General features: G+C 45.7%; 2 protein-coding genes and 1 long non-coding RNA gene across 8 annotated transcripts in view; 2 read left to right on the top strand and 1 right to left on the bottom strand.

Moving 5' to 3' along the window:
- Positions 1 to 6835, top strand: part of LOC119453142 (zinc finger protein 709-like) — a 193547-nt gene extending 186712 nt beyond the window's left edge. The window contains exon 8 of the mRNA XM_049667594.1: positions 5982 to 6835. Coding sequence (XP_049523551.1) covers positions 5982 to 6670 — 689 coding nt within the window. The 3' untranslated portion in view covers positions 6671 to 6835. The remainder of the gene's footprint in view (positions 1 to 5981) is intronic.
- Positions 1 to 13998, top strand: part of LOC119453144 (zinc finger protein 425-like) — a 204268-nt gene extending 190270 nt beyond the window's left edge. For all 6 annotated transcript variants that reach the window (XM_049667595.1, XM_049667597.1, XM_049667598.1 and 3 more), the window contains 3 exons: positions 5511 to 5981; positions 12220 to 12438; positions 12853 to 13998. In XM_049667595.1, the coding sequence (XP_049523552.1) occupies positions 5511 to 5981; positions 12220 to 12438; positions 12853 to 13505 (1343 nt within the window). In that variant the 3' untranslated portion in view covers positions 13506 to 13998. The remainder of the gene's footprint in view (positions 1 to 5510; positions 5982 to 12219; positions 12439 to 12852) is intronic.
- LOC125945572 (uncharacterized) lies at positions 5797 to 13431 on the bottom strand. Its single transcript, XR_007467012.1, has 3 exons — positions 13380 to 13431; positions 6050 to 6121; positions 5797 to 5881 (listed from the first exon to the last, which is right to left on the bottom strand). It is a non-coding gene; the product is annotated as an uncharacterized LOC125945572 (long non-coding RNA).
- Positions 13999 to 24800: the final 10802 nt, after the last annotated feature.

Here is a 24800-nt window from a genome sequence, read left to right as displayed (position 1 = left end):
AACAACACTGTCTCACATTTTCTTTGACTTGGATAAAGCCTTCGGTGCTACATGTATATTTGGTATATTCCAAGATTATTGCACACTTAAGGATTCGTGGCAAGATGCTGAGGTGTCCAGCGGACTTTATGTCCAATCGAACATTTCAGGTGCGTCTGGGCACAGTGCTTTCATGCTTATTCGTCCAGGAAAATAGTGTGCCACAGTGTTCTATTCTACGTACAGCACCGTCCATGGTGAAAATGAACTCCAGATACAGAAATATGCAATCTTCTATAATGCATTCTTTATATGTTGAGGATCTCCAAGTTGCGTGCTGTGCATCGCACATGCTAACTTGCGAACATTTCAAATCATTTTAAATCAGTTGACACAATGGGCAAATAAAAATGTCTTTTGTTTCTCCTCTGAAAAACTGCTGCTGTGGCTTTTTCGCCAAAAAGCTGCTTACAACCGGACCGTATCTTGAAACTACATGAAGCCATACTGCCAATCGAACAAGACCACAAGTGTTTGGGGGTTTTATTCGATAAGAAGCTGAACTTCCTAGTGCACATAAACAATCTGAAGGTTAAAGCAAGCAAAGCACTTAACGTTCCCGAAGTCCTGTCTCGGAAGCACTAAGGCACTTGCCGCAAATATTTTCTGTGTATCCGTTGTTGCTTAGTACACAGTAACATAGACTCTGGTTGCATAACTTATGGCTCAGCCAGACAGTCGTACGTCCGGCGATTAGATCCAGTTCATAATCAAGGGCTACACACCTAGCAAGCGGTGCCTAATGGACATCGCCTATTTGCAGCTTGTTCTCGGAGAGTAATGAGCCGTGCTTGGACTGCAACGCATGCTTGCTTTCGTTCTTAAAGTTTGATCATCGCTGGAGCACATTTGCAATAGCATTATCACCCGCTGCGGTACACGGCTACACTACGCCAACAAACCACATGCAATTAGACCTTTGGTACGAGGAAAAATGATGCGAATATCATGTCTCTAATAAAGCACTTTCTGTTGCTGACAGGCCAACCGAATTACAGCGTTGGATCAACTTTACACTCTTTCTTGATTTTTCGTTAACACAGTTAACCCATTAAGGCCCAAGTAAAATCTACCAGTTACATTTTGTAGATTTTCTGGTGTGAGATGATATTTTCACACTGCTAATACAGTGTAAATGTTTCATGAGTGGCGCTTTATTCTTAGAACCGCTCCGATCGGGTACTTGATAAAGTACGTTGGGCCCTTGCGGGAACATAACCCGATGTAGGTTACCAAATGTCCGTGCTATATTTTATAGCTTCCAAAAACAAAAAGGCTTGCAGCGAAGAGTCAAATGAAACTTTGCGCAAGCCTGCATAACCGTCTGGTAGCAAAATGAGCATTTTAGTTTGAAAATATTTTTTGCTGGGATGTGTGTTCAACTTTTCAAGTGTGTAGCATGGTTTCAGCAAGTAGCAAGTTTCATCAAGTGAAGGAATTTGGTGTCGCTTCCAGAGGCACGTGCGATAAAAGTGTATTAGTTATCCAGATCTAGACATGATATTTTATGATGAATGCTGGCATTCAAGACTAGAGCATTCAGTATTTGGTTCAGTGGTAGTTGAAACATTCAGCAGAATGGTGGTATCTCCTCCAATAACATGCTGTTAAGTGTTTCTCACTGTATATATCATAATAAACACCCAGCACCTGGAGTAGCATGTCAGGCGAACAGGTAGGCTAAAATCTCCAGCATATCATTAAAGCATGTTTCTCTCTCTCCTCCAATAACAGTCGGTTCTTGCATTACAGTCGTGTTGTATGATTTGCTCAGCAACATGTTCGTTAGACTTTTCTGACCTTTCAATGGATGTCTGGTTCCCGAATGCGGTTTGCCCTATTTTCATTGCATAACTCATCTCAATTGGCAAAGCAATGTAAATCGCCTTTGTTGTTTTCTGTTTCCTCCCACCTATTTTCCAACTTGTAATAAAATCCTGCATAAATTATTTCTCTTTAAATAATGTTCACATGATATTAAAATTGATTCTTGTTTATCTAAAGTCGCTATAACACTGCTCGCTACTTTGAGAAGATAAGAGTGTCATCTTTCTTGGCATCAAGAAAGGAACCAAGACGAATAACCGCAATGTTGATGTAATACTTAATATATTTTTAACTGCAATGGTCTCTGAAGCTTTTGTGGTCAGAAAAAAATATTTTGTCGTAATACAGGTAAAAGAAACCATTGTGTGTGCTTCAAGAACAAGCACACTCCTCTAGCATACACAGAGGCCCAGTGTGCATTTCAAAGTACACCTACATTAATTTTCTTGCGACGCTATAAATATACATTGTATATGAAATGTTATGCATCCATCTTTTATGTCATTCATTTCTAAAACTCCCACACAAACCTCAGCTTCGAGAAGCATATACTATGCTTGACAAAAAAAATATAGAAGGTGCATGTACAGCAGCACCCGCAACCCAGGCACCACAACCAGGTTGGCCTCAGCATGGCAATATCATGGCAAACACCAGCACTTATATAGTCCTGAAACCGGCAGCGCTACTGGTAGGGTGGCTAGAATGGGAGGTGTGAATACCGGCGGCGCAAACGTGACCCCCCACGCGCCAATGCCGTGGGGCGGCGCTCTTGACTGAGGCGTGATAAGACACGCAGCCGAAATAGCGCATCGCCAGCCTCAGGTATCGCGCTTTCTGCAATCATCAAGAAATACGTCTTTCTCTTGAAATCAACGTCTTATGAGCCCACATAATTATTGCTGTGAGGTTTTACGGGCCCAGTTCGCATTGTGTCGATACATTCAAACGCTTTTTTTTTCCCTCAGGATCATAGGGGCCGGGGGGGGGGAGGGGGGAGCCTTTGGAAAGGAATAATTTCGACTGCTGCGGGTTCTTTAACGCGCACTGATATCTTACGGCACACGATTGCCTTTCATTTCGACTCCCTCAAAATGCGAGCGTCGTCCTCGAGGTCAGCAGTAATCACCCTATGCATGCCATAAGTATGTCCTGTCATTACCTGATTACTTCTCGACGTACAAACCACTTTGTGCCAGCGCTTGCAGACCTGTAGCATGTCCTTTCGACGCTCAAATAAGCAATTTCCTATGATTGCAAACAGCAACAGATCTGGGGCGGCATTCTGTAAGAGTTAAATTAGTGGACTGTCCATTTCGGCTGTCGCTGATTTGATTGGCTGCTGCTTCTCGTGCAGGAAGGTGCCAGCAAGTCTCCTTCCTGCACGTGAAGCAGCAGCCAATCAGCAACAGCCGAAATGGACAGTCTACTAATTGGACTCTTACGGAATACCGCCCCTTGTCATGAAATCATTTATTTAAGTGAGGAAAACAACTATGAGAAAATTTGATCTACAACATGCAAGATTTCAGTGTTTTAGTTTATTCTCACTGCCCTGCTGATTGACACCTTTAAGGAAAAATGAATCCTTGTTACACAATAAAAACGCACAACTGATGCTGTCAGGGCAGCAGAATGCTCTAGGCAACCAATTTTTGGCACATCACCAATTGATCCACTGCATAAACTCTGCCACAGCTTTGGCATGCAAATTTAATGCACGAGTGAGCTCGTTTTCAAGGGCATTGACCAGCTTGTACAATGATTCTGATGGATATAAAAGGCCTCCAAGGTCCCTTCTGTTTCTTCATTATAGATTCCACAACGGTTACCTTGTGAGGCTGCCTAGCCAAGTAAATGCTACAGCTGGCAAGTCCTTCTCCAATGAAGAACACTACCATTTTGCTTAACACAACAGGCGTGGCATTTCGTTCATTGCAAACTCTGCAGTCTGGTAACGAGCAATGTTGTTTTGTTTAAACTTCTGCAGTGAACACAGTTCTGGAGGCCGCTTAAGCTCAAAAATGAACAATTCGTCTGCGGTTGGATTGGGCATTCCATCCCGCTGTATATTTCCACCCTCCATGTCTGCCGGTGGGCATGCATTCCCCGGTCTTGTCAATAGACAAGCGCCACTTCTCTTGTAAAGTAATAAATAATAATGATAATAATAATAATAATAATAATAATAATAATAAAACACTTTATTCGTACTCAGAGAGTCGAATATGTAGTCCAGGCATACAGGGTCACAGAAGGCCGAACTGCCTATACATGAGTGGTTTGCGTGCCGAACCTGGGACCCGTAGAGCGTGTGAGACATCTCTTCATTTTTTCTTTCTTTCGTCAGTCCTGCTAATGTAGTTTGGCAAGTTCGAAGTACTGTGGGCACAGCATCTTCTGAGAGGGCAGGATTGCGACGTGGTATCAAGACTAAACCTAGAGGCAAAAAAAAACAAAAAAAAAAACAGACGGTGATGATCAAATTGAGCTTGCGTGAAAGGCCTCGTGAACAATACTAGGATGGCAATGCCGCGACGATGCTGTGTAACACGCTATGTATCGCAAGACCAACTGACGGCAAAGGCACGGAGGTAAGGCGAGGCCGGCAGGCCAGTACGGCTAAGCTTGCCGTGCTGCGAGCAGCAGCGACACACTTCCCCTGGAGGCATCGGTGCGCAAGGGGGTCACGCATGCCCGAAGGAAAGCGCCGCCGGTATTCACACCTCCCCATTCTAGCCACCCTACTACTGGTGTCAGCTGTGGCCCAGTGCGGGCATGCCACTAGAGGGCCTATCCCGGCCAGTGAGTGGCAGCGCCAATAGAGACAGATAGTCGGCTCGGCCCCTCGTAGCCATTCTAGTGTCCCACCTTGCCTACTGGCAGCGTTGGTGCCACGCTTGGAGCGTTTCGATTTGGCCTTACCGAGGTGCAGTTAGAGCACACGTGAAAGCTAGTGTCGAAAAAAAAATGTCGTACCAAAGGGACTGTAATGCTGTCGCATTCCCACAAATAAGCAGTCTTATGTGTGTCTGCCGATCTTTCTTTAATCTCCCAGATGTATTGCATATTGTTCTGGGGGGGGGCATCTGAAAGATAGTGCGGGTTTCACATGTTGGCATGTGGTATGCGGAAAAATATGGTATGTCCTTGCTGGATCTTTAAAATCTCAACTTACAAAAGGTTTCCACAGTTCGGCATGTGGTCAAGAAGAAACCCATTGATGAAGTCTCACATGAGAAATTTATCATGCCAGCGAATCATAAGTTTTGCAAATGCCAAATACAGCCTTGATAGCTCGTTGAGTATCAGAGAGCAAGCTGGGTCGAAGCTTTTTGACACTGTCCTCTAACGGTTGTAGAAATCCGTGAAAGTTTTCAAAGACTCCAGATTCCCTCACTTCATAATTTTCTACCTTTCTGAAAAGTTATTCATACGGGTGAACATCACAAACAGAGAATCGTGCATTCAGATTCAGAAATATTGAGTAAATCAAAAAGGACCACTAAGTGTCGTTTGTTGCATCTTACCTGAAATCACCCTCAAGATCTCCCAAATCAAAAAAAAAGAAAGCTCATCATTAACTTTAGTATCTGTGTTCTCTTTTCACATTTTGTAATACTACTTTTGTTTCATTTGTGCAGCATCGAGGTCCTCTAATTTTGCATCAACAGCCATCGGTGACAATCCACAGCAGGGATGCCTCCATGAAGATCATCTCTGTGACTGCAAGGGCGATAAACTGGTTCCTGTCGATGCACATGCCAGGGTCCATGCTTCAGAACATCTGTTTAAGTGCCATTTGTGCCCTCAGAGCTTCTCAAGAAGAGACACCCTGAAGAGGCACTTGGGCGTCCACACGGGTGAGCGGCCATTTCAGTGTCCTTCTTGCCTTCGAAGCTTCTCACTAAGGTTCAAGCTCAAGGAGCACCTGCGAACCCACACAAGCGAGAATCCATTACAGTGTCCTTCATGCTCTCGGACCTTCTCACAAACGACCCACCTGAAAGACCACCTGTGCACCCACACAGGCGAGAAGTCGTTTCAGTGCCCGTCTTGCCCTCGCGTCTTCTCACGAAAGACCCACCTGAAAGACCACCTGCGCACCCACACAGGTGAGAAGCCATGGCAGTGCCCTTCATGCTCTCAAAGCTTCTCACATAAGTCCAGCATGAAAGACCACCTGCGCACCCACACAGGCGAGAAGCCATATCAATGCCCTTCATGCCTTCGGAGCTTCTCACGAAAGCCTGAACTGAAAATCCACCTGCGCACCCACACTGGTGAGAAGCCATGGCAGTGTCCTTCATGCTCTCAAAGCTTCTCGCATAAGTCCAGCATGAAAGACCACATGCGCATCCACACAGGCGAGAAGCCGTTTCAGTGCCCTTCTTGCCCTCGCGTCTTCTCACGAAAGACCAACCTGAAAGCCCACCTGCGCACCCACACAGGTGAGAAGCCATGGCAGTGCCCTTCATGCCCTCAAAGCTTCTCGCGTAAGTCCGGCATGAAAGACCACCTGCGTAGCCACACAGGCGTCGAGAAGCCATATCAATGCCCGTCATGCCTTCGGAGCTTCTCACAAAAGTCCCAACTCAAAAGCCACCTGCGCACCCACACAGGTGAGAAGCCGTGGCAGTGTCCTTCATGCTCTCAAAGCTTCTCGCATAAGTCCAGCATGGAAAACCACTTGCGCACCCACACAGGCGAGAAGCCATTTAAATGCCCTTCATGCCATCAGAGCTTCTCACGGAAGACTCACCTGAATACCCACCTGCACACCCACACAGGCGAGGAGCCATGACAGTGCCCTTCATACCCTCAAACCTTCTTGCTGAAGAATGCCATGAAGCAACACCTGAGCATTCATACAGGTGACCGACCATACAGTTGCGCCGTCTGGTCAAAGTCATTTGCGCAGGCTGATTACTTGAGCAGACATAAGAGAACACAGCACCATGATACTGTAGATTAGGTCAACAGTCATGTGGCACTAGAGTTTCAATAAAATGTATATAGATACGGACTCTGCTGCAGGCTGATCTGCTGTATCAGGTGGCACAAGTGTTCGCATATACTCTTAACTCTTCAGGCACAGTGGTCTGCGTTGCCGACCACCAATTAAATTTTTTTCGCAGTGACACCTATACAGTGGAATCTCGTTGATACGATCCTCACGGTAACTGGAAAATAAAGCGTATCATCAAAAAATCGTATCATCCAACGTATTGTCCAACTAAATCATACTATCGGGGGGGAAAAAAAAAGTATCATCCCGAAAAACTTATTAGGCAGAATCGTATCAGTGAAGTTCTACTGTAGTTGTTAAGCCAGCAAACAAGTTTTATTTTTCCTCTTCAATCTTCTCAGAAAATGTGCCAGATGGTGCTAGTTGTCCAGGAAGCGTTTTTTATTGTCAAGCCTTATAGACCAGCATGCCGTTTCCCGCACTGGACCTTGAATGTTTCTACGGGCGCAAAGTTATGTGAACTTGCACGGAACCTTTTTCGGATGTAACACATAGTGCAGTAGTAAAATACGCTGTGGATCAACTCTACGCTGTGTTGCGATATTTATTGTGGTGGTCACCTGCACTGACCACCATGCATGAAAGGGGTTACAGGTGGGGTCCCAGATTGTACAACCGAAATTCAACATAAAATGAAATTTGATGTTCAAAACGTTTCTTTCAGTTTGATATGAAAATATGCCTTCTGACAGTAACAGTTATGCTGGAGGCGACAGCTCGAGCGATAGCTATTATGACCCGGAAGAGGATATCGGCGATCACTTGTCCGACGACGAATTCCCGATTCCACATGTAACCGAAAGTGCCAGTGACGCATCTGACACTGAAACAGATGAAAGTTCTGCTATCACAGTTCAAAAGGTTCTCGTGTCGACTACAAAGTATCGGATGTCTCCACCACTAATATTTTCATCTGACTGTGGACTGCAACTTGACATTCTTGCCATCAACAGTGTTACTCCTTTTGGCATTTTAGCCTGTTGTGGATGACTGAGTGGATTCAAAAGATTGTCTTTGAAATGAATCTTTACGTGCAGCAAGAAAACAAGCACTATGTTCCAACAACGGACAAAGAAATGCGTGCATTCTTGGGCCTCAATTTGTTGATTGGGCTGAAAAGGAGGTCAAGCTATCGTGACTATTGGAGCAGCGCTTCTGATTGAATGAGCCATTTATTTCAAAAGTCATGATTGTGAATAGATTTGGCTGGCTCCTTTCCCATCTCCACGTAAATGACAATGCTCCGCAGCCAGAGAGGGACGATGGCACCTTTGACAAGCTGTACAATTAAGGTAAGCTCACTTTTGTCGGAAGTTTCCAGTACCATTGCTGAGCACTACCACCCACAGGATATTTGGCCATTGATGAATCAATGACCAAATTCAAAGGCCAAAGTTCTTTAAAACAGTATATGCCAAAAAAGCCGGTAAAAAGAGGCTTTAAAGTTTGGATGCTGTGTGCCAGAACTGGCTACAATATAAAATTTCGAAATTTCACTGATAGGTCTATCGACAGGGTTCAAAGAGAGTTGGGTGCACTGTGCTGTAAAGACATTGTGTGAAGACTTGCCTGGAAAGCACCACCGCGTATTATTTGACAACTATTTTACCAGTTGCTGCCTGCTGAAAGATCGCACAGAATCCGGGATATATGCTTGTGGTACGGTATGTGCAAGCAGGAAGCACTTGCCTAAGCTAAAATCTGACAAGACAATGAAGAGAGAAGAAACTGACTACTCAGTGAGTAATGACAAGCTATGTTGCCTGTGGAAACACAAGCGGACTGTTCAGTTATCAACCTTCCGCTGCCCCACCGACAAAGTCCAAGTAAACAGAAAAGAGAAAGATGAAACCATCACTAAGGTAAACTGCCCTGGCGCACTTCAAGAGTACAACAAGAACATAAACTTCATAGATCAGTTCTACCAGATGAAACCACGGCGCCTTCGCAGAGGGAGCAGTCCCGCAGCAGTAGCGCCACCCCTAAAAAAGCGGCGGCAAATGGCTTCACAGCTGCGCCCTAAAGTGGGTTCTTTATTTTATGCCCATACTTTGCCGCGTGATGTGGCAGGCCGCACCTCGTGCGTTTCATCGAGCGGCCGTGACTAGGGAGAGCAACGTTTAGTGGGTGGCCTGGGCGCAGCGATATGCGTGAAGGTGGTAAAATGTAAAGTGCGTGGCGAAGCGAACTGGGCCGCGATTTTGTAGCGATGCCTTATGACTTATAGTCTTATGATCCACCGTTCACGGCCGGCTGGTCCCGTTGATAACGCGAGCGGACGCACCACACTGCTCAAATTGTTGCAGCTTGAGGCCTGTGTTCTTTTTTGATGCATCGCAAGCTCTCGTTTCCACTCTTCGAATTCGAACTGGGTCCGCAGCTTTGGGTGCGGCATTTCAGTGGGAATATTTGACATGCTCACTCGGCGAGAATCGTTGCAGCGTGAGCGTCCACGTGCGTCGAGCTTGGGGTGTTCGAGCGGACCTAGATACGTAATGTCATTTTCTGATTGCACGGTGTTTAAAAGTGATGTCCGGAAACCGAAATGAAATCGAGCTGGTAGGCGATGCCTGAATACAATGTCACCACAGCGAAACATGACGCTCATTTCACGCCGCCTGCAGCGGGGCACAGCGGTGGGTTTGAATTATCGCTTCTTAAATGCGCGCATTCTTCCAATGACACTATGCCACAGGTGCTGTGAAACGTATAAGTGAAGATGCTTATCGCAATAATTTTGGCTGCGATGGCTCTAGCTGGATGCAATGTGCGACGGCCAACGAGATTCGCTGGTATCAGAATAGGAAACTAAGTACATGCCATCATATTCGCTTGGCATTGGCGGGTGCGTACTGCGGAGGAAGCAGCCGTGGCGAGTGCCTACTGCTCTCCCGATTGTGTGGCACTCTTAACGGCAAAGCAGGCGGATAGCCAGTTGCGTCGCCCGGCCTAACCATTAACGGGCATTCTGACGAACCTCGCAAGTCGCTTTCACACACACACACGCGCACGGACACACACACATATATATATACCGGCCGTTCGAGGCAAAGTGCCTCAAACTGCCAGTCGTGCTGCAATTTTGTGTGTATTCGCGATTCGCGGGCTTCTTTCACACTCGGAAAAACTTTTATGTAGCCCTTATTCATCAACAGAAAGCTGTACCGGGAGTTTTTCATGTTGCTCTACAATTTTCCCATTGACACTTTTCATCTAATTATGATAATTGAGAATTTGATTAATTAATAAGACAAGTTACCTAATTAGGCGGAATGCAAAAAGTAATCTGAGTATCTCCAAGCGACGGCAAACAACATTAACTTGGTTCTGTCTGGCTATGTAGCATTTGCATATTTTTAATGTTTGGCTAAAGTTAAGTGAAACACCCTGTATAGTCCATAGGAAAAAATTAGTATTTGTAAACGTTTGTGCACAAAGTTAACCTTCAGTAAAAAAAGTGTTTCACGGTACAGCTGTTCGCTTTATGATACCATCTGCAATGCGATTAATGTTTATTTTGCGGGTGAAATCTTTGTGGCTGTGTAGAAGCACCACGTGATTCAAGCGGGCCTGTCCCATGGTCGATCTCAAATATGTTTTATGCGACGCAGACAGGAAAACGATCGTTCTGATGAGCATGATGTCACAGGAGTGGTCAATGCAATTTTAACAAGCTTAGACACTTCTGGAATGAGGGCCCCTTAGTTCTTCGCGGCTAGTGCCTGAGAACAGTTCTACAGCATCCTGAAATGGCTCATTCGTATATTTTGTTGCTTCGCAATAGCAATGAGCATATCACGGTGAAGGTCAAGGCGCCTCGGCTCAAAATCATTTTCATAAATATCACAGAGGTATTTGCTATCTTCTCCACCTGTTAGAAAGCATTCGATGTGAGCCATGTGCTGCCATGTTGAAAGCGGATACCTTTCGTCTAGCGAGGAGTGTATCGCATCAACTGCCTAGCAGAACCGTTGTCGATACATGCCCTCAAAGGAAGGGTGTACGTGACCAACGGATCCACTATGATATCGGCGAGGACTCTTTCTTCGCGTTGCAGCAGATAGTTCATCAATGTCAAGCTCAGCCTCCTCTGCGCATGTGTTGTTCCAAAACGGAGGAAATCCTCCTTAGTCACGGCTAGGTGGTGTGTGCCGCCGCCCGATTTAAAGGGTTCAGCCTCATCCATGCATCCATCCATCCATCCATCCAAAAATGGCCGACAGTAAAAACACGTTAAAAAAAAGCTCGGATTGACGTCGGATTTCTCAGGGAGGTTCTTGTAAACAAAGTAAATGAAGGGCTTTGAAACTAAAATTTTGTAAAGTTCGGTCTGAGTGAGAATTGAAGCTGGGCCTCCGTGGTGTGGGACGAGCACGCTTCCCCAATGACACAGTGGATCCATTCTTCTAATTGACTAAAGGTGTGCCTAGTGTGTGTGTCATTGGGAACGTGACGGTGAAACCAATAGGGAGGAGGTGGCATTCATTAGTGTATAAAAAAAAGCATTAATGTCCAATTGAATGCCGCTGAGTGGTAATTCGGGGAGTTCTGAACTTATTGCGGGCAAGCAAGCACGTTGACACGCTTGGAGCGTTTCGATTTGGCCTTACCTAGGTGCAGTTAGAGCGCACGTGAAAGCTAGTGTCGAAAAAAACGTTTTACCAAAGGGACTATAATGCTGTCGCATTCCCACACATAAGCAGTCTTATGTGTGTCTGCCGATCTTTTTTTAATCTCCCAGATGTATTGCATATTGTTCGGGGGGGGGGGGGGGGGCTGTCTCAAAGACAGTGCGGGTTTCACATGTTGGCATGTTGAATGCGGAAAAATATGGTATGTCCTAGTTGGATCTTTAAAATCTCAACTTACAAAAGGTTTCCACAGTTCGGCATGTCGTCAAGAAGAAACCCATTGATGAAGAAATTTATCATGCCAGCGAATCATAAGTTTTGCAAATGCCAAATACAGCCTTGATAGCTCGTTGAGTATGAGAGAGAAAGTTGGGTCGAAGCTTTTTGACACTGTCCTCTAACGGTCGTAGAAATCCGTGAAAGTCTTCAAAGACTCCAGATTCTCTCACTTCGTAATTTTCTACCTTTCTGAAAAATAATTTATACGGGTGAACATCACAAACAGAGAATCATGCATTTGGATTCTGAAATATTGAGTAAATCAAAAAGGACCACTAAGCGTCGTTTGTTGCATCTTACCTGAAATCACCCTCAAGACCTCCCAAATAAAAAAAAAAGAAAGCTCGTCATTAACTGTAGTATCTGTGTTCTCTTTTCGCATTTTGTAATACTACTTTTGTTTCACTTGTGCAGCATCGAGGTCCTCTAATTTTGCATCAACAGCCATCGGTGACAATCCACAGCAGGGATGCCTCCATGAAGATCATCTCTGTGACTGCAAGGGCGATAAACTGGTTCCTGTCGATGCACATGCCAGGGTCCATGCTTCAGAACATCTGTTTAAGTGCCATTTGTGCCCTCGGAGCTTCTCAAGAAGAGACGCCCTGAAGAGGCACTTGTGCGTCCACACGCGTGAGCGGCCATTTCAGTGTCCTTCATGCCTTCGGAGATTCTCACGAAAAACCCACTTGAAAGACCACCTGCACACCCACACAGATGAAAAGCCATGGCAGTGCCCTTCATGCTCTCAAAGCTTCTCACATAAGAGAGAAGCTTTGAGAGCAGATTCCAGATTCTCTCACTTCGTAATTTTCTACCTTTCTGAAAAATAATTTATACGGGTGAACATCACAAACAGAGAATCATGCATTTGGATTCTGAAATATTGAGTAAATCAAAAAGGACCACTAAGCGTCGTTTGTTGCATCTTACCTGAAATCACCCTCAAGACCTCCCAAATAAAAATAAAAGAAAGCTCGTCATTAACTGTAGTATCTGTGTTCTCTTTTCGCATTTTGTAATACTACTTTTGTTTCACTTGTGCAGCATCGAGGTCCTCTAATTTTGCATCAACAGCCATCGGTGACAATCCACAGCAGGGATGCCTCCATGAAGATCATCTCTGTGACTGCAAGGGCGATAAACTGGTTCCTGTCGATGCACATGCCAGGGTCCATGCTTCAGAACATCTGTTTAAGTGCCATTTGTGCCCTCGGAGCTTCTCAAGAAGAGACGCCCTGAAGAGGCACTTGTGCGTCCACACGCGTGAGCGGCCATTTCAGTGTCCTTCATGCCTTCGGAGATTCTCACGAAAAACCCACTTGAAAGACCACCTGCACACCCACACAGATGAAAAGCCATGGCAGTGCCCTTCATGCTCTCAAAGCTTCTCACATAAGTCCAGCATGAAAGACCACTTGCGCAGCCACACAGGGGAGAAGCCATATCAATGCCCTTCATGCCTTCGGAGCTTCTCACGAAAGACCGAACTGAAAATCCACCTGCGCACCCACACAGGCGAGAAGCCGTTTCAGTGCCCTTCTTGCCCTCGCATCTTCTCACGAAAGACCAACCTGAAAGCCCACCTGCGCACCCACACAGGCGAGAAGCCATTTAAATGCCCTTCATGCCATCAGAGCTTCTCACGGAATACTCACCTGAATACCCACCTGCACACCCACACAGGCAAGAAGCCATGACAGAGCCCTTCATACCCTCAAACCTTCTTGCTGAAGAATGCCATGAAGCAACACCTGAGCATTCATAAAAGTGACTGACTGTACTGTTGTGCCGTCTGTGCCAAGACTTTTGCACGGGCTGATTACTTGAGCAGACACAAGAGAACACAGCACCATAATACTCTAGATTAGGTGAACAACCATGTGGAACTTGAGTTTTATTAAAGATCTATAGATACGGGCTGTGGTGCAGAGTGTTCTGCTGTATCAGGTGGCACAAGTGTTCTCATATGCTGTTAACTGTTCAGGCACAGTGGTCTGCGTTGCCGACCACCAATTCAAATTTTTTTCGCAGTGATACCTATACAGTGGAATCTCGTTGATACGATCCTCACGGTAACTGGAAAATAAAGCGTATCATCAAAAAATCGTATCATCCAACGTATTGTCCAACTAAATCGTACTATCAGGGCAAAAAAAAAAGTATCATCCCGAAAAACGTATTAGGCAGAATCGTATCAGTGAAGTTCTACTGTAGTTGTTAAACCAGCAAACAAGTTTATTTTTCCTCTTTAGTCTTCTCAGAAAATGCGCCAGATGGTGCTAGTTGTCCAGGGAGCGTTTTTTATTGTCAAGCAACAGCCTTATAGACCAGCATGCCGTTTCCCGCACTGGACCTTGAATGTTTCTACGAGCGCAAAGTTATGTGAACTTGCACGGAACCTTTTTCGGATGTAACACATAGTGCAGTAGTAAAATACGCTGTGGATCAACTTGACGCTGTGTTGCGATATTTATTGTGGTGGTCACCTACACTGACCACCATGCATGAAAGGGGTTACAGGTGGGGTCCCAGATTGTACAACCGAAATTCAACATAAAATGAAATTTGATGTTCAAAACGTTTCTTTCAGTTTGATATGAAGATATGCCGTCTGACAGTAACAGTTATGCTGGAGGCGACAGCTCGAGCGATAGCTATTATGACCCGGAAGAGGATATCGGCGATCACTTGTCCGATGACGAATTCCCGATTCCACATGTAACCGAAAGTGCCAGTAACGCATCTGACACTGAAACAGATGAAAGTTCTGATCACAGTTCAAAAGGTTCTCGTGTCGACTACAAAGTATCGGATGTCTCCACCACTAATATTTTCATCTGACTGTGGACTGCAAATTGGCATTCTTGCCATCAACAACAGGCGCGTAGCCAGGGGGGGGGCTGATGGGGCTTCAGCCGCCCCCCCCCGAAATTTTTTCGTGCTGTCATGCACCGCCGGCCAAAACAACCACCGGCGCCGGGAATCATTGTGGATTTTGTCTACAATGTCTTTTTGACACTCGAAAAGACATTTCGGCGCGAAAATTGCGAACTCGGGCTGGATTTCGTGGAAACGCCCAGGCACCTGGAGTCACATAACGTAAGGAGCCCCAGCCGAACACAGATTTTCAAGGGATTTTCGATAGCGAGCGGGCGCGTCGCAGCATCTCGCAGCGGCACCAGAATCTACGGAGCGCATGGATTTCAATTCCGAAACTTGATGGGTATAAAGTTCTCATACACTTTTGACGCGAAAAGTACACTGACATTTCCAAAGGCGTGCTTCTGATTTTTAATTCTGGAACTTTCTGGGTTTAATGTTTTTATAAAATTGGGCCAACATGCACGCACTTGAACGCGCGTGTCCAAGCCGTTCCAGAAATGGAAGCACGCGCTCGCAATCTTCCACACACACGAAAATATTAAATATCACCGTGACTGTCAGCTGGCATCTGATAATTTTCTCCAAACATTTTCAGGAAGCGCGCCCACATGTGATCGATAAGCTGGACCAGGGCAGGCAAAGTAAAATAAGAGAAAACGGAAGGAACTCAACGGCCTATTTAATTTGAGACAGTTCTTTTTTGCGGGCGGCAAGGTCTTGCTCTCCGTGGCCATAGGGACACTGGTCCTATGGATTTAAGCAAAGCCCCCGCTGAAAATACAGCTATTTCCAGAGCGCTTCTTCGCATGTGTGCTGATTGTGGAGATACACATCTGAAGAACCATTTGGAAAGTTGCCCCAGTAATGCCTCGTATTTAAACCAGACGAACAAAACCAAATTATAGAAATTTGTGGTGAAATTATCAAAGAAAGCCTAGATGCAAAAGTGAACGCTGCAGGCTGCTTCTCCTTACTTGCTGACGAAACGACGGATATTGCTGGAATCGAACAGCTTACTGTTTGTGCAAGGTACGTAAACAAGGATGGCAACGATATCGAAGTAAGGAAGGAAAAAAAGTTGTCGCAGTTTCACCTGAAAGGCGAAGCATCAATTGCGATAGCAAGTTGTCGCAGTTTCACCTGAAAGGCGAAGCATCAATTGCGATAGCAAATTTGTAGAGAGCTATACGGAGTAATGATAGTAGCTTTATCAGCTGTATAAACTTGGACATGCAGCAGCACCGGCAACACGCAGAACTGTTGTCGACGCCGTCGGCGTTTTGCCCGCGTTCGCTCAAAATGCGTGCGGCGTTGTTGACTGTTGCCGGAGCCTCTGATATAAATAGGCACTAGGTGCCGCAGCTAAACGTCGCCTCCCTTCCCTCCCCCTCCCCCCCCCCCCTCCTCCACGGCCTCTCGCGCGTCGGAAGAAGGCGCGTTTGCTCTACATATATGGTGATTGGAAAGAGACGCCTACTTCTGCAGCCCTTAAGGGAGCACGGCACAGAACGCGCGTTTGTTCTCCGCCGTGCGTTCACTCCCCGTGAAAGCGCGCCCCCCTCGCGCCCTTTCACTCGCACATACAGCGTTCGGCGCGCGGCGACGATTTAATCTCCATTGACGTCATACGGAACCTCACGGCGACGGCGACGCCGACGGCAGAAATCTGCTTTTGAGTGTCCATATAATTGCTATCGCAATAATAAGAGGTGAAAGACAGAGAGGTTAACCAGGTTAAGTGTCCGATTGGCTACTCTGCACAGGGGGATGGGGTAAGGGCAGAAAAGATTAGAAAACAAGATTAAAAAGAAGAAAAGAAAAAAAAAAACGCATCTGTCCGCACAATTCTATAGTTTTTCACTAAGTCCTGTTTCTTTTAAAAAGCGTAATAGTGCTTTTAAAGCAGTTCGTTCCGACGTCGGCTGGGACCAGGGACCAAGAATTGTGGCTTCCGTAAGAGGACGGCTGTCTACCTTGTCGAGTGTGGTGCTGAGGAAACGATATCGAAGTGTTTTTAGGTTTTAGCACAGGAATAGATGCCCCCTCTCATGGAGACTGCAGGTTATATGTACATGTGTACAAACTAGAGCACTGCACGGGCTCGGGCTTACCCAAAAGCCCGGGCCCGGCCCCGTGGGCCGGGCCGGGCCGGGTAGAGCAGTTTTTTCACGGGCTCGGGCACGGCGTGTGCTTTTTGACCCGGGCCCGGGCCGGGCTCGGGCTTTCTGGTGGTGTGCATGTAACGTGCAGCGAGTTATTCTCGGGCGTGTCAACTCTGAAAAACATGTATTTTTCGGTCTCGGGCCGGGTTCGAGCCGGGCTCGGGCCGGGCCTCTGGCCTAAGGTAAAGGGGTGGCGGGCCGGGCGGGTAACGTAGATTATTTCCGGGCCCGGGCCGGGCCCGGGTCTCGCCATAAAAGTTTTGTTCGGGCTCGGGCGGGCAGCCCAACGTAAAAACGGGCCCGGGCCGGGTCCGGGCTGAAAAAATCGGCCCGTGCAGTGCTCTAGTACAAACTGCTGCATATTCTAGTCGCCCTTCCAGTGCCACTGCCAGCGCAGAGAGATTTTCAAACGTGAGATTACTAAAAAAACCACTTGCGCTTTACAATGAGGAACGCATGGTTATGCTGGCGCTTCTATACGCCCACAGAGATGTCGCCATCAACGTGTCCGAAGTTACTGAACGCTTCGCTAAACCTCCCCGCCGAGTGAAGTTTATCGTTTAGATAGCGAAGCAGCAAAAATCAATGCCTGTAAAAATATCTGTTCCTTCACGTTCTTATATTAGCTCCTAATTATGAAAACGTATGACTGTTCATTAGCTTTTAAAACCACAGAAATTTTCACCGTTTATTGTAACAGTTAGCATGATGATCAAAATTATCCTGGGAATACAAAAATTACGGGGACATCAATAACCAATTTTGACAATTGAAAGCCCGGCACACGCGGCATTTCCCAAAAACGCACTCGGATGTTAGGTAAATCAACTTGCCGCATCATCTGTGGCTTTCGTTTGTCCTTTTCTTTCCTTTTTAGCTACATGTATTTACTTCTTTTTTGAAACGAAGCAATAGCCTTCTTTGTCTTTGGGTGCAGAATAATTGTTGCCGCTGTGCAGGCAGTTAAAATACGCATTTTCGTATTGATTTCTGCATTCTTTTTCTCTTATTCTAGCCACATGGTGCTGTCGCGATCGCAGCATGGCTCAAATGCATATCACAATTTCTGAGATCATAGTTTTGTTCTTGTCTGGATCGTCTTTCTTTATACTCGTATGCGTGAAGTTTACTATCTGTGAATGCGCAACATGTTTATTTGTCTTGTTTGACGCATTATATACAATGACGTTTCCTTAGATACGTAGATTTATTGCAGACTTATACGTATATTTAAATATCTTGTTGCGAGGTTTTGTGTATACAAGCAGTGAACTTGGTTTCACGCGACACTTTCTTGCCGTTTATCTTGGCATTTGTATATTCCATTCTATCTTCGCATTTCTAATGTATATTTTGCGGAACTTCTGCTTTTTTAATGTACTCGTTGTTGCAACTATAATTTCGGTGCACTTACAATATGCGACCTTTATATTGATATCAGCTATTACTGCCACAATTTTTGGGACATACGCAATCCATTGCAACGAAGGACAGCGTCATTGTGGTTTTGGCCGTTGCATATGTACAAAAATGTAAACAAGGTTGTTAAATGACAAAAATTCATCAAAATATTTGTCAACTTGTTCATTTTATGGCCTTTACGTTTTTCATACCAGCTGCATGCACTGCTTTACTGGTTTCGAACTGATATAGTTCTAAAGTTCGCGTGATATTTCCTTTACTTATTAGATAGACAAAAAAAAAAAAAAAACGCGGAAGCATTGATATCAGCTATTACTGCCACCATTTTTGGGACATACGAAGCTATTCTTTTATGAAACAAACACATAATTTACTTGTATTGACTGTGCGTAGCGTTAAATAATTCGTTTTCAGCACCTAATATAGAATGGCAATGGCAATGCAGTTATTATTCATGTATTTGATGCCTCGACAACGTTTATAAGGAGGAGGCCGCGTTGCAACTTGAGCCCCCCCCCCCCCCCCCGAAAAAAATTTCTGGCTACGCCACTGATCAACAGTTACTCCTTTTGGCATTTTTAGCCTGTTGTGGATGACTGAGTGGATTCAAAAGATTGTGTTTGAAATGAATCTTTACGTGCAGCAAGAAAACGAGCACTATGTTCCAACAACGGACAAAGAAATGCGTGCATTCTTGGGCCTCAATTTGTTGATTGGGCTGAAAAGGAGGCCAAGCTATCGTGACTATTGGAGCAGCGCTTCTGATTGAGCGACCCACTTATTTCAAAAGTCATGATTGTGAATAGATTTGGCTGGCTCCTTTCCCATCTCCACGTAAATGACAATGCTCCGCAGCCAGAGAGGGACGATGGCACCTTTGACAAGCTGTACAATTAAGGTAAGCTCACTTTTGTCGGAAGTTTCCAGTACCATTGCTGAGCACTACCACCCATTGATAAATCAGTGACCAAATTCAATGGCCAAAGTTCTTTAAAACAGTATATGCCAAAAAAGCCGGTGAAAAGAGGCATTAAAGTTTGGATGCTGTGTGCCAGAACTGGCTACAATGTAAAATTTCGAAATTTACATAGATAGGTCTATCGACAGGGTTCAAGGAGAGTTGGGTGCATGTGCTGTAAAGACATTGTGTGAAGACTTGGCTGGAAAGCACCACTGCGTATTATTTGACAACTATTTTAACAGTTGCTGTCTGCTGAAAGATCGCGCAGAATCCGGGATATATGCTTGTGGTACGGTATATGCAAGCAGGAAGCACTTGCCTAAGCTAAAATCTGACAAGACAGTGAAGAGAGAAGAAACTGACTACTCAGTGAGCAACGACAAGCTCTGTTGCCTGTGAAAAGACAAGCGGACTGTTCAGTTATCAACCTTCCACAGCCCCACCGACTAAGTCGAAGCACCCAGAAAAGAGAAAGATGAAACCATCACTAAGGTAAACTGCCCTGGTGCACTTCAAGAGTACAACAAGAACATAAACTTCATAGATCAGTTCGACCAGATGAAACGATGGCGCCTTCGCGGAGGTCTTCATTGTCTTTAAAGTTGGTCTTTATTCTATGAGGGAGCAGTCCCGCAGCAGTAGCGCCACCCCTAAAAAAACGGCGGGAAATGGCTTCACAGCTCCGCCCTAAAGTTGGCGGGTGCGTACTGCGGAGGAAGCTGCCGTGGCGAGCACCTACTGCTCTCCCAATCGTGGGTGCCTCACACCTTTTCTCGTTCACTTAAGATATAGCGGCTGCAAAACATTTGCATTTTGGCGATCTATAACCGAACGCTGCTGGTGAAAGATCTGAATTTCCGAAAATTAATTGTTCAGGTTCACTTTGCACCCAACTCTGCGAAAGCAAGTGAAGATTTCTTGACTATTTCAGTGTGCCTAACACGCTGTTTAGAGATGCAAATAAACATTTTTTTTATTTTTCACAGCCTACTTTCTACAACGTTGATTTTGTACTGCGTGTTGCAAATTTGGTTTCGGAGCTACAAAGGTATGTTTGGCAGCTTTTTTTTTTTTTTTTACGCCATTCCAGCTAGATATAATGATGATCGGTTATAACGATTAGATTTTTCGTTCTTGATATTGTTATAAATGGGCTGCCCTGTATGTTCCTATTGTACAAATACCTCACTGAAAAACAGAAATTACCAACTACTGTACCTTAATTGAACCGTATGATACTTCCCTGACAGTACTGGTATACTAATGTAAACAGAGTACTTCCTGTTGGCATGAGTACCATGCTAACGTTTACCGTTGATACACAAAACCTGTTAGGCAAGCATCAATGCGGGTATAAAAAGGGTTGTTCAACAACTGATCACCTTGTTCGATTAGAGCATGAAATAGTGTGGAATATGTCTTTTCTACCCCAACAACCAATATGCCTCAAAATTTTCTTTGACTTCGAGAAAGCTTACGATACAACATGATCGATATTTGGTATATTGCAAGATTTTGCACACCTATTGGGATTTGTGGCAAGATGCTGAGGTGTCCAGCGGACTTTAGGTCCAATCGAATGTTTCAGGTGCGTCTGGCCACTGTGCTTTCCCGCATATTCGTCCAGGAAAACGGCGTACCGCAGGGTTGTATTTTACGTGCAACACCGCCCGTGGTGAAATGAAGTCCTTTTTGTACGCACTGGGGCTGTTACCGCAAATGCCTTCTATGTATCTGTTGTTGCTTAGTACGCAGTAAAATAGACTCTGGTTGCATAATTTATGGCTCAGCCAGACAGTCGTACCTCCGGTGATTAGATCCAGTTCATAATCAAGGGCTACGCCTACCAACCGGTCTATTCCCAGTTTGTACATGGGGAGTGATGAGCCGTCCTTGGAATGCAACACATGCTTGCCTACGTTCTCAAAGTTAGATCATCACCAGAGAACATTTGCAATAACATTATCACCCACTGCGGTACACGCCTACACTACGCGAACAAATCACATGCAATTAGACCTCTTATACTTCGGTATACGAGGAAAAATGTTTCGAATATGATGTTCCTAATGAAGCACTTAAATCTGTTGCTAACAGGTCAACCAGATTACGTAGTTGGGGTGACATTACACACGTCCTTGAGTGTTCGTTAAACACACTTAAAAAGCGGGATACCCCACATGAACACACAATACACGAGTTTCACGCAGTACAAGAAAAGTGCAACACTTGCACAGAATTTTACACCAACGTGTCAAAGATACGAAATTATGTGGGAAGCAGTGTCGCCCAAGGTACGTGGAAACGTACGGTTGGCTGCCACAGTTTGTCTTTTTTTTTTTTCACAACTTAATTTTATGCTCTGTGGATGGCATTGGAAAAAATTGTAACCGGCAAACACTCAAAAGCAGTCGTTTATACAGACTCTTTGAGTGCACTAATGGCGTTTAATTTGAAGTGTGAGCACGAACCCTTCATAGGAAGTATTTAAAACATGTCACAACTATGTCAAGGTCCATCCATCCGCTTCTGCTGGGTCCCAAGCCACGTCAGGATTCCAGGAAATGAAAAGGTCGATGAGGGTACTGCGAATGCACAACACCAGACTATTTCAAAAATAAAGGTACCAGCTATGGATGGGCTTCAAGCTCTTCGCTAAAGCGTCGACCTTCAAATGGCAAAGTGAATGGAATTTGAGAGAAAACAACAAACTGCACCTTACCAAATCTGTCCTTGGTCACGGCCGCTGGATAAAAAAAAAAAAAAAAAAAGGTGCGGCCTGCTGCGTGCATCGAAAACGGTGTGATCCGTCGTGGCGTCACACCTCGGGGGCTGTTGTCTGGCATCGGCATAGCAAATGTGTCGGGAACGCGCTTGGAACGCCGAACGCAGCTGTCACATTCGCTGCCATAGCAGAAACTGGTTTTATGAATAGGCTTTAGAGCAACACAGCTTTTGCAGCCTCCCATTGCTTTTTCAACCTTCCCAGGACGCACACAACTACATAGTAGTCCTCTACCTTCCAGCTTGATATAGCCAAGGCCACATCTATATAGTAGCCTTCTTTTCTAAGCTGTACTCTAGACCTAGACCTCTACAAGCCAGCTGGTAGCTCAGCTAATGCTCTCTCCTCTTATGGCTAGTAGCCATCTTGGGAAGCACTGCTGTGGCTGCCGTGTGGACATTCAATGTTCAGGCTTGTTTTAGTTTCGCTGGTTAGGTCTACTTACCATTGCACTGCATGTGCACCTTATGTGCCAGTAGACTTGCACTGATATGAAAATGCATGGATCCATATGCAAAAGCCACCAATGCCATTTCCACAAGCAAGTACAGCCAATAAATACCACTATCACCTCAGGTAAACTGCACTGTAATACTGATGGCAGCAGAACTCAGTGTCAGTATGTGGAGAGAGCATACTGAGCAAGATAAAACAGTATGCAGAAAGGCTCTTTCCCATCTCTACACTGACACAACCATCCATAACGGCCCATAGATGCTTACGGGAGCAGTAATAAATGCTGCCGAAAATTTACACCAGCAGCGAAGTAGAACACACTTGGTTACTGCAATATTAGCTGTTTTTGTCAGTTTGAGCTCTGCGCCACCAGGTGACAGCACCATACAGGCCGCTCACTTTTACGGTTCCGCTAACACGCCCCAACGCCCCGACCGCCCGCTTCTACCCGATTACCGGACAAGCTAAACCTCTCTATTGATGCTTCACCTTTCGGGTGAAACTGCGACATTTTTTTTAGATGCGACGCATCTTATGGTCGGGGCTATGTCACTCCCTCCATCCGCCGTGTGGCGTCCACACCCCTACTACGTATGCGCATCCTCCTCCCCCTCCTCTCCTTGTCTCATCTCCTCTCCGCTCAGCATTCCTCCTCTCCTCTCCGGATTGCGCAACGAATGGCAACAGCTGCGACTCCGCGCGCGATAATGCGAAGCAGCTTAGGTTAGAGGCGCGAGGGTAGGCGCCCCAGAGGCACCGGCAACAGTCACCAACGCCGCACGCGTTCGGTGCGAACGCGGGCAAAACGCCGACGGCGTCGACAACAGTTCTGCGCGTTGCTCCTGCATGTCCAAGTTTATAAAGCTGATAAAACTACCTTGAGTCGACCCCATGGGTTCTCCTACGGGAAGATGGTGTAATTTTTTCCCCTCTCTGTTTGGCGGCGTTTCAAAGGAGAACGCGCTGGTTGGGCTGGTGGTGACTATAGGCACAATTGTGGCTGTTGTTAAGGGATCAATGGTATTCCTAAATAAACGCATCACTGTTTTGATGATCCAAATATAATCTCGCTATCAGGGAAGGAGCAGTCTACCTGACTAGAGCAGTATTTTTGTTATAATTTGGGGTGTTGCTACGCAGCGCTCCGCAACACCCCAACGACCGCCGCTTCGCGTCGGCGCCCAGCACCGGAGAACAACCGACCGCGCCGCCAGAGAAGGAAAAATACAAACAAACAAAATGGTGATATGTCATCGAGGCGAGGCCCCGCCCCTGCACGGATTTGTTGTGAAAACAGTCACACCCTTTGAAACGTCTCCTTCGGGACCTCCCGCGCCCCTCACGCACACACTGTGCCATCGTTCATGAAAGAGGAGAAACAATATTTTTTGTTTTCTAAGCAGTTCGCTTTTTCCCCCGCCAAGCGGTGATTTTTAAACGGGCTCCGAAGTTTCGCGACCGTCAAAGCAGAATGCAAAAACGTCCAGCTCCAGAAACGACGCGCGCGCTTCGGAAGATTGCAAATATCGCGATTCCGCTGCCTCTGCGGCTAATCTTATCGACAAATCGAATAGCAGCGAGTGACATGACGCTGACTTTTCGTTGTACTTTGAGTGAAAGCGACGGCAACGCAAACAAGCCCGGAACATCGGCGGCCGCAGCCCGCACGCCCAACTGTATAGTGCTTGCAGTTGAATTTTCGTAGCGGAATACCTGTTCAATTAAGAATTTTTTATTTTTTTCGGAGATAGTGTCTAATAGACGGCAATACATTTTGTATACCTCATGATTTTCGTAACGTCTTTTTTCTTAGTAGATACCAAGCGTGTCTTTACAAACTTTGTTCAATTTTATCGCACAATCTTGACTTTAACAATTTATATCTTTTTTATGGCATATATCTCGTTAATAAAACGTTTATGCGTGAAAATTGCATTCATTTTGCTTTCTGTTTGTGTGTTACATTAAGTATTGAGTGCAGTAGTTCCTTCAGAAAAAAAAAACAAAAAAAACATCTGCCGTAACATCTGCGGCGGCCCAGCTGCGGAGAGCGCATGCGCCAAGCCGTCGGCGACGGCGGAGCTTCTAGACCCTGTAGCGGAGCTTAGAGTGTACTAGACAATTCCAGTACACTCTAGTTGAGCTCGGCGCGGCGAGTCGCAAGCTTGCACACTGACAATTTTTTTTTTTTTTTTTTTTTTGTAGGCGAGCGCGGCACTCCTCTTAGCCAGGCGCGCAGCGAGTCACGTGATGCGTTGCGAAGGCTACGGCGCAGCTGCGGTACAGTGTAGCTGCGGTCAAATGAAGGTCAAATTGCTGGCGA

The sequence above is a fragment of the Dermacentor silvarum genome, chromosome 5, assembly GCF_013339745.2.
Source record: "Dermacentor silvarum isolate Dsil-2018 chromosome 5, BIME_Dsil_1.4, whole genome shotgun sequence".
NCBI lineage: Eukaryota > Metazoa > Arthropoda > Arachnida > Ixodida > Ixodidae > Dermacentor > Dermacentor silvarum.
This window is presented reverse-complemented; position numbering and strand designations above follow the sequence as displayed.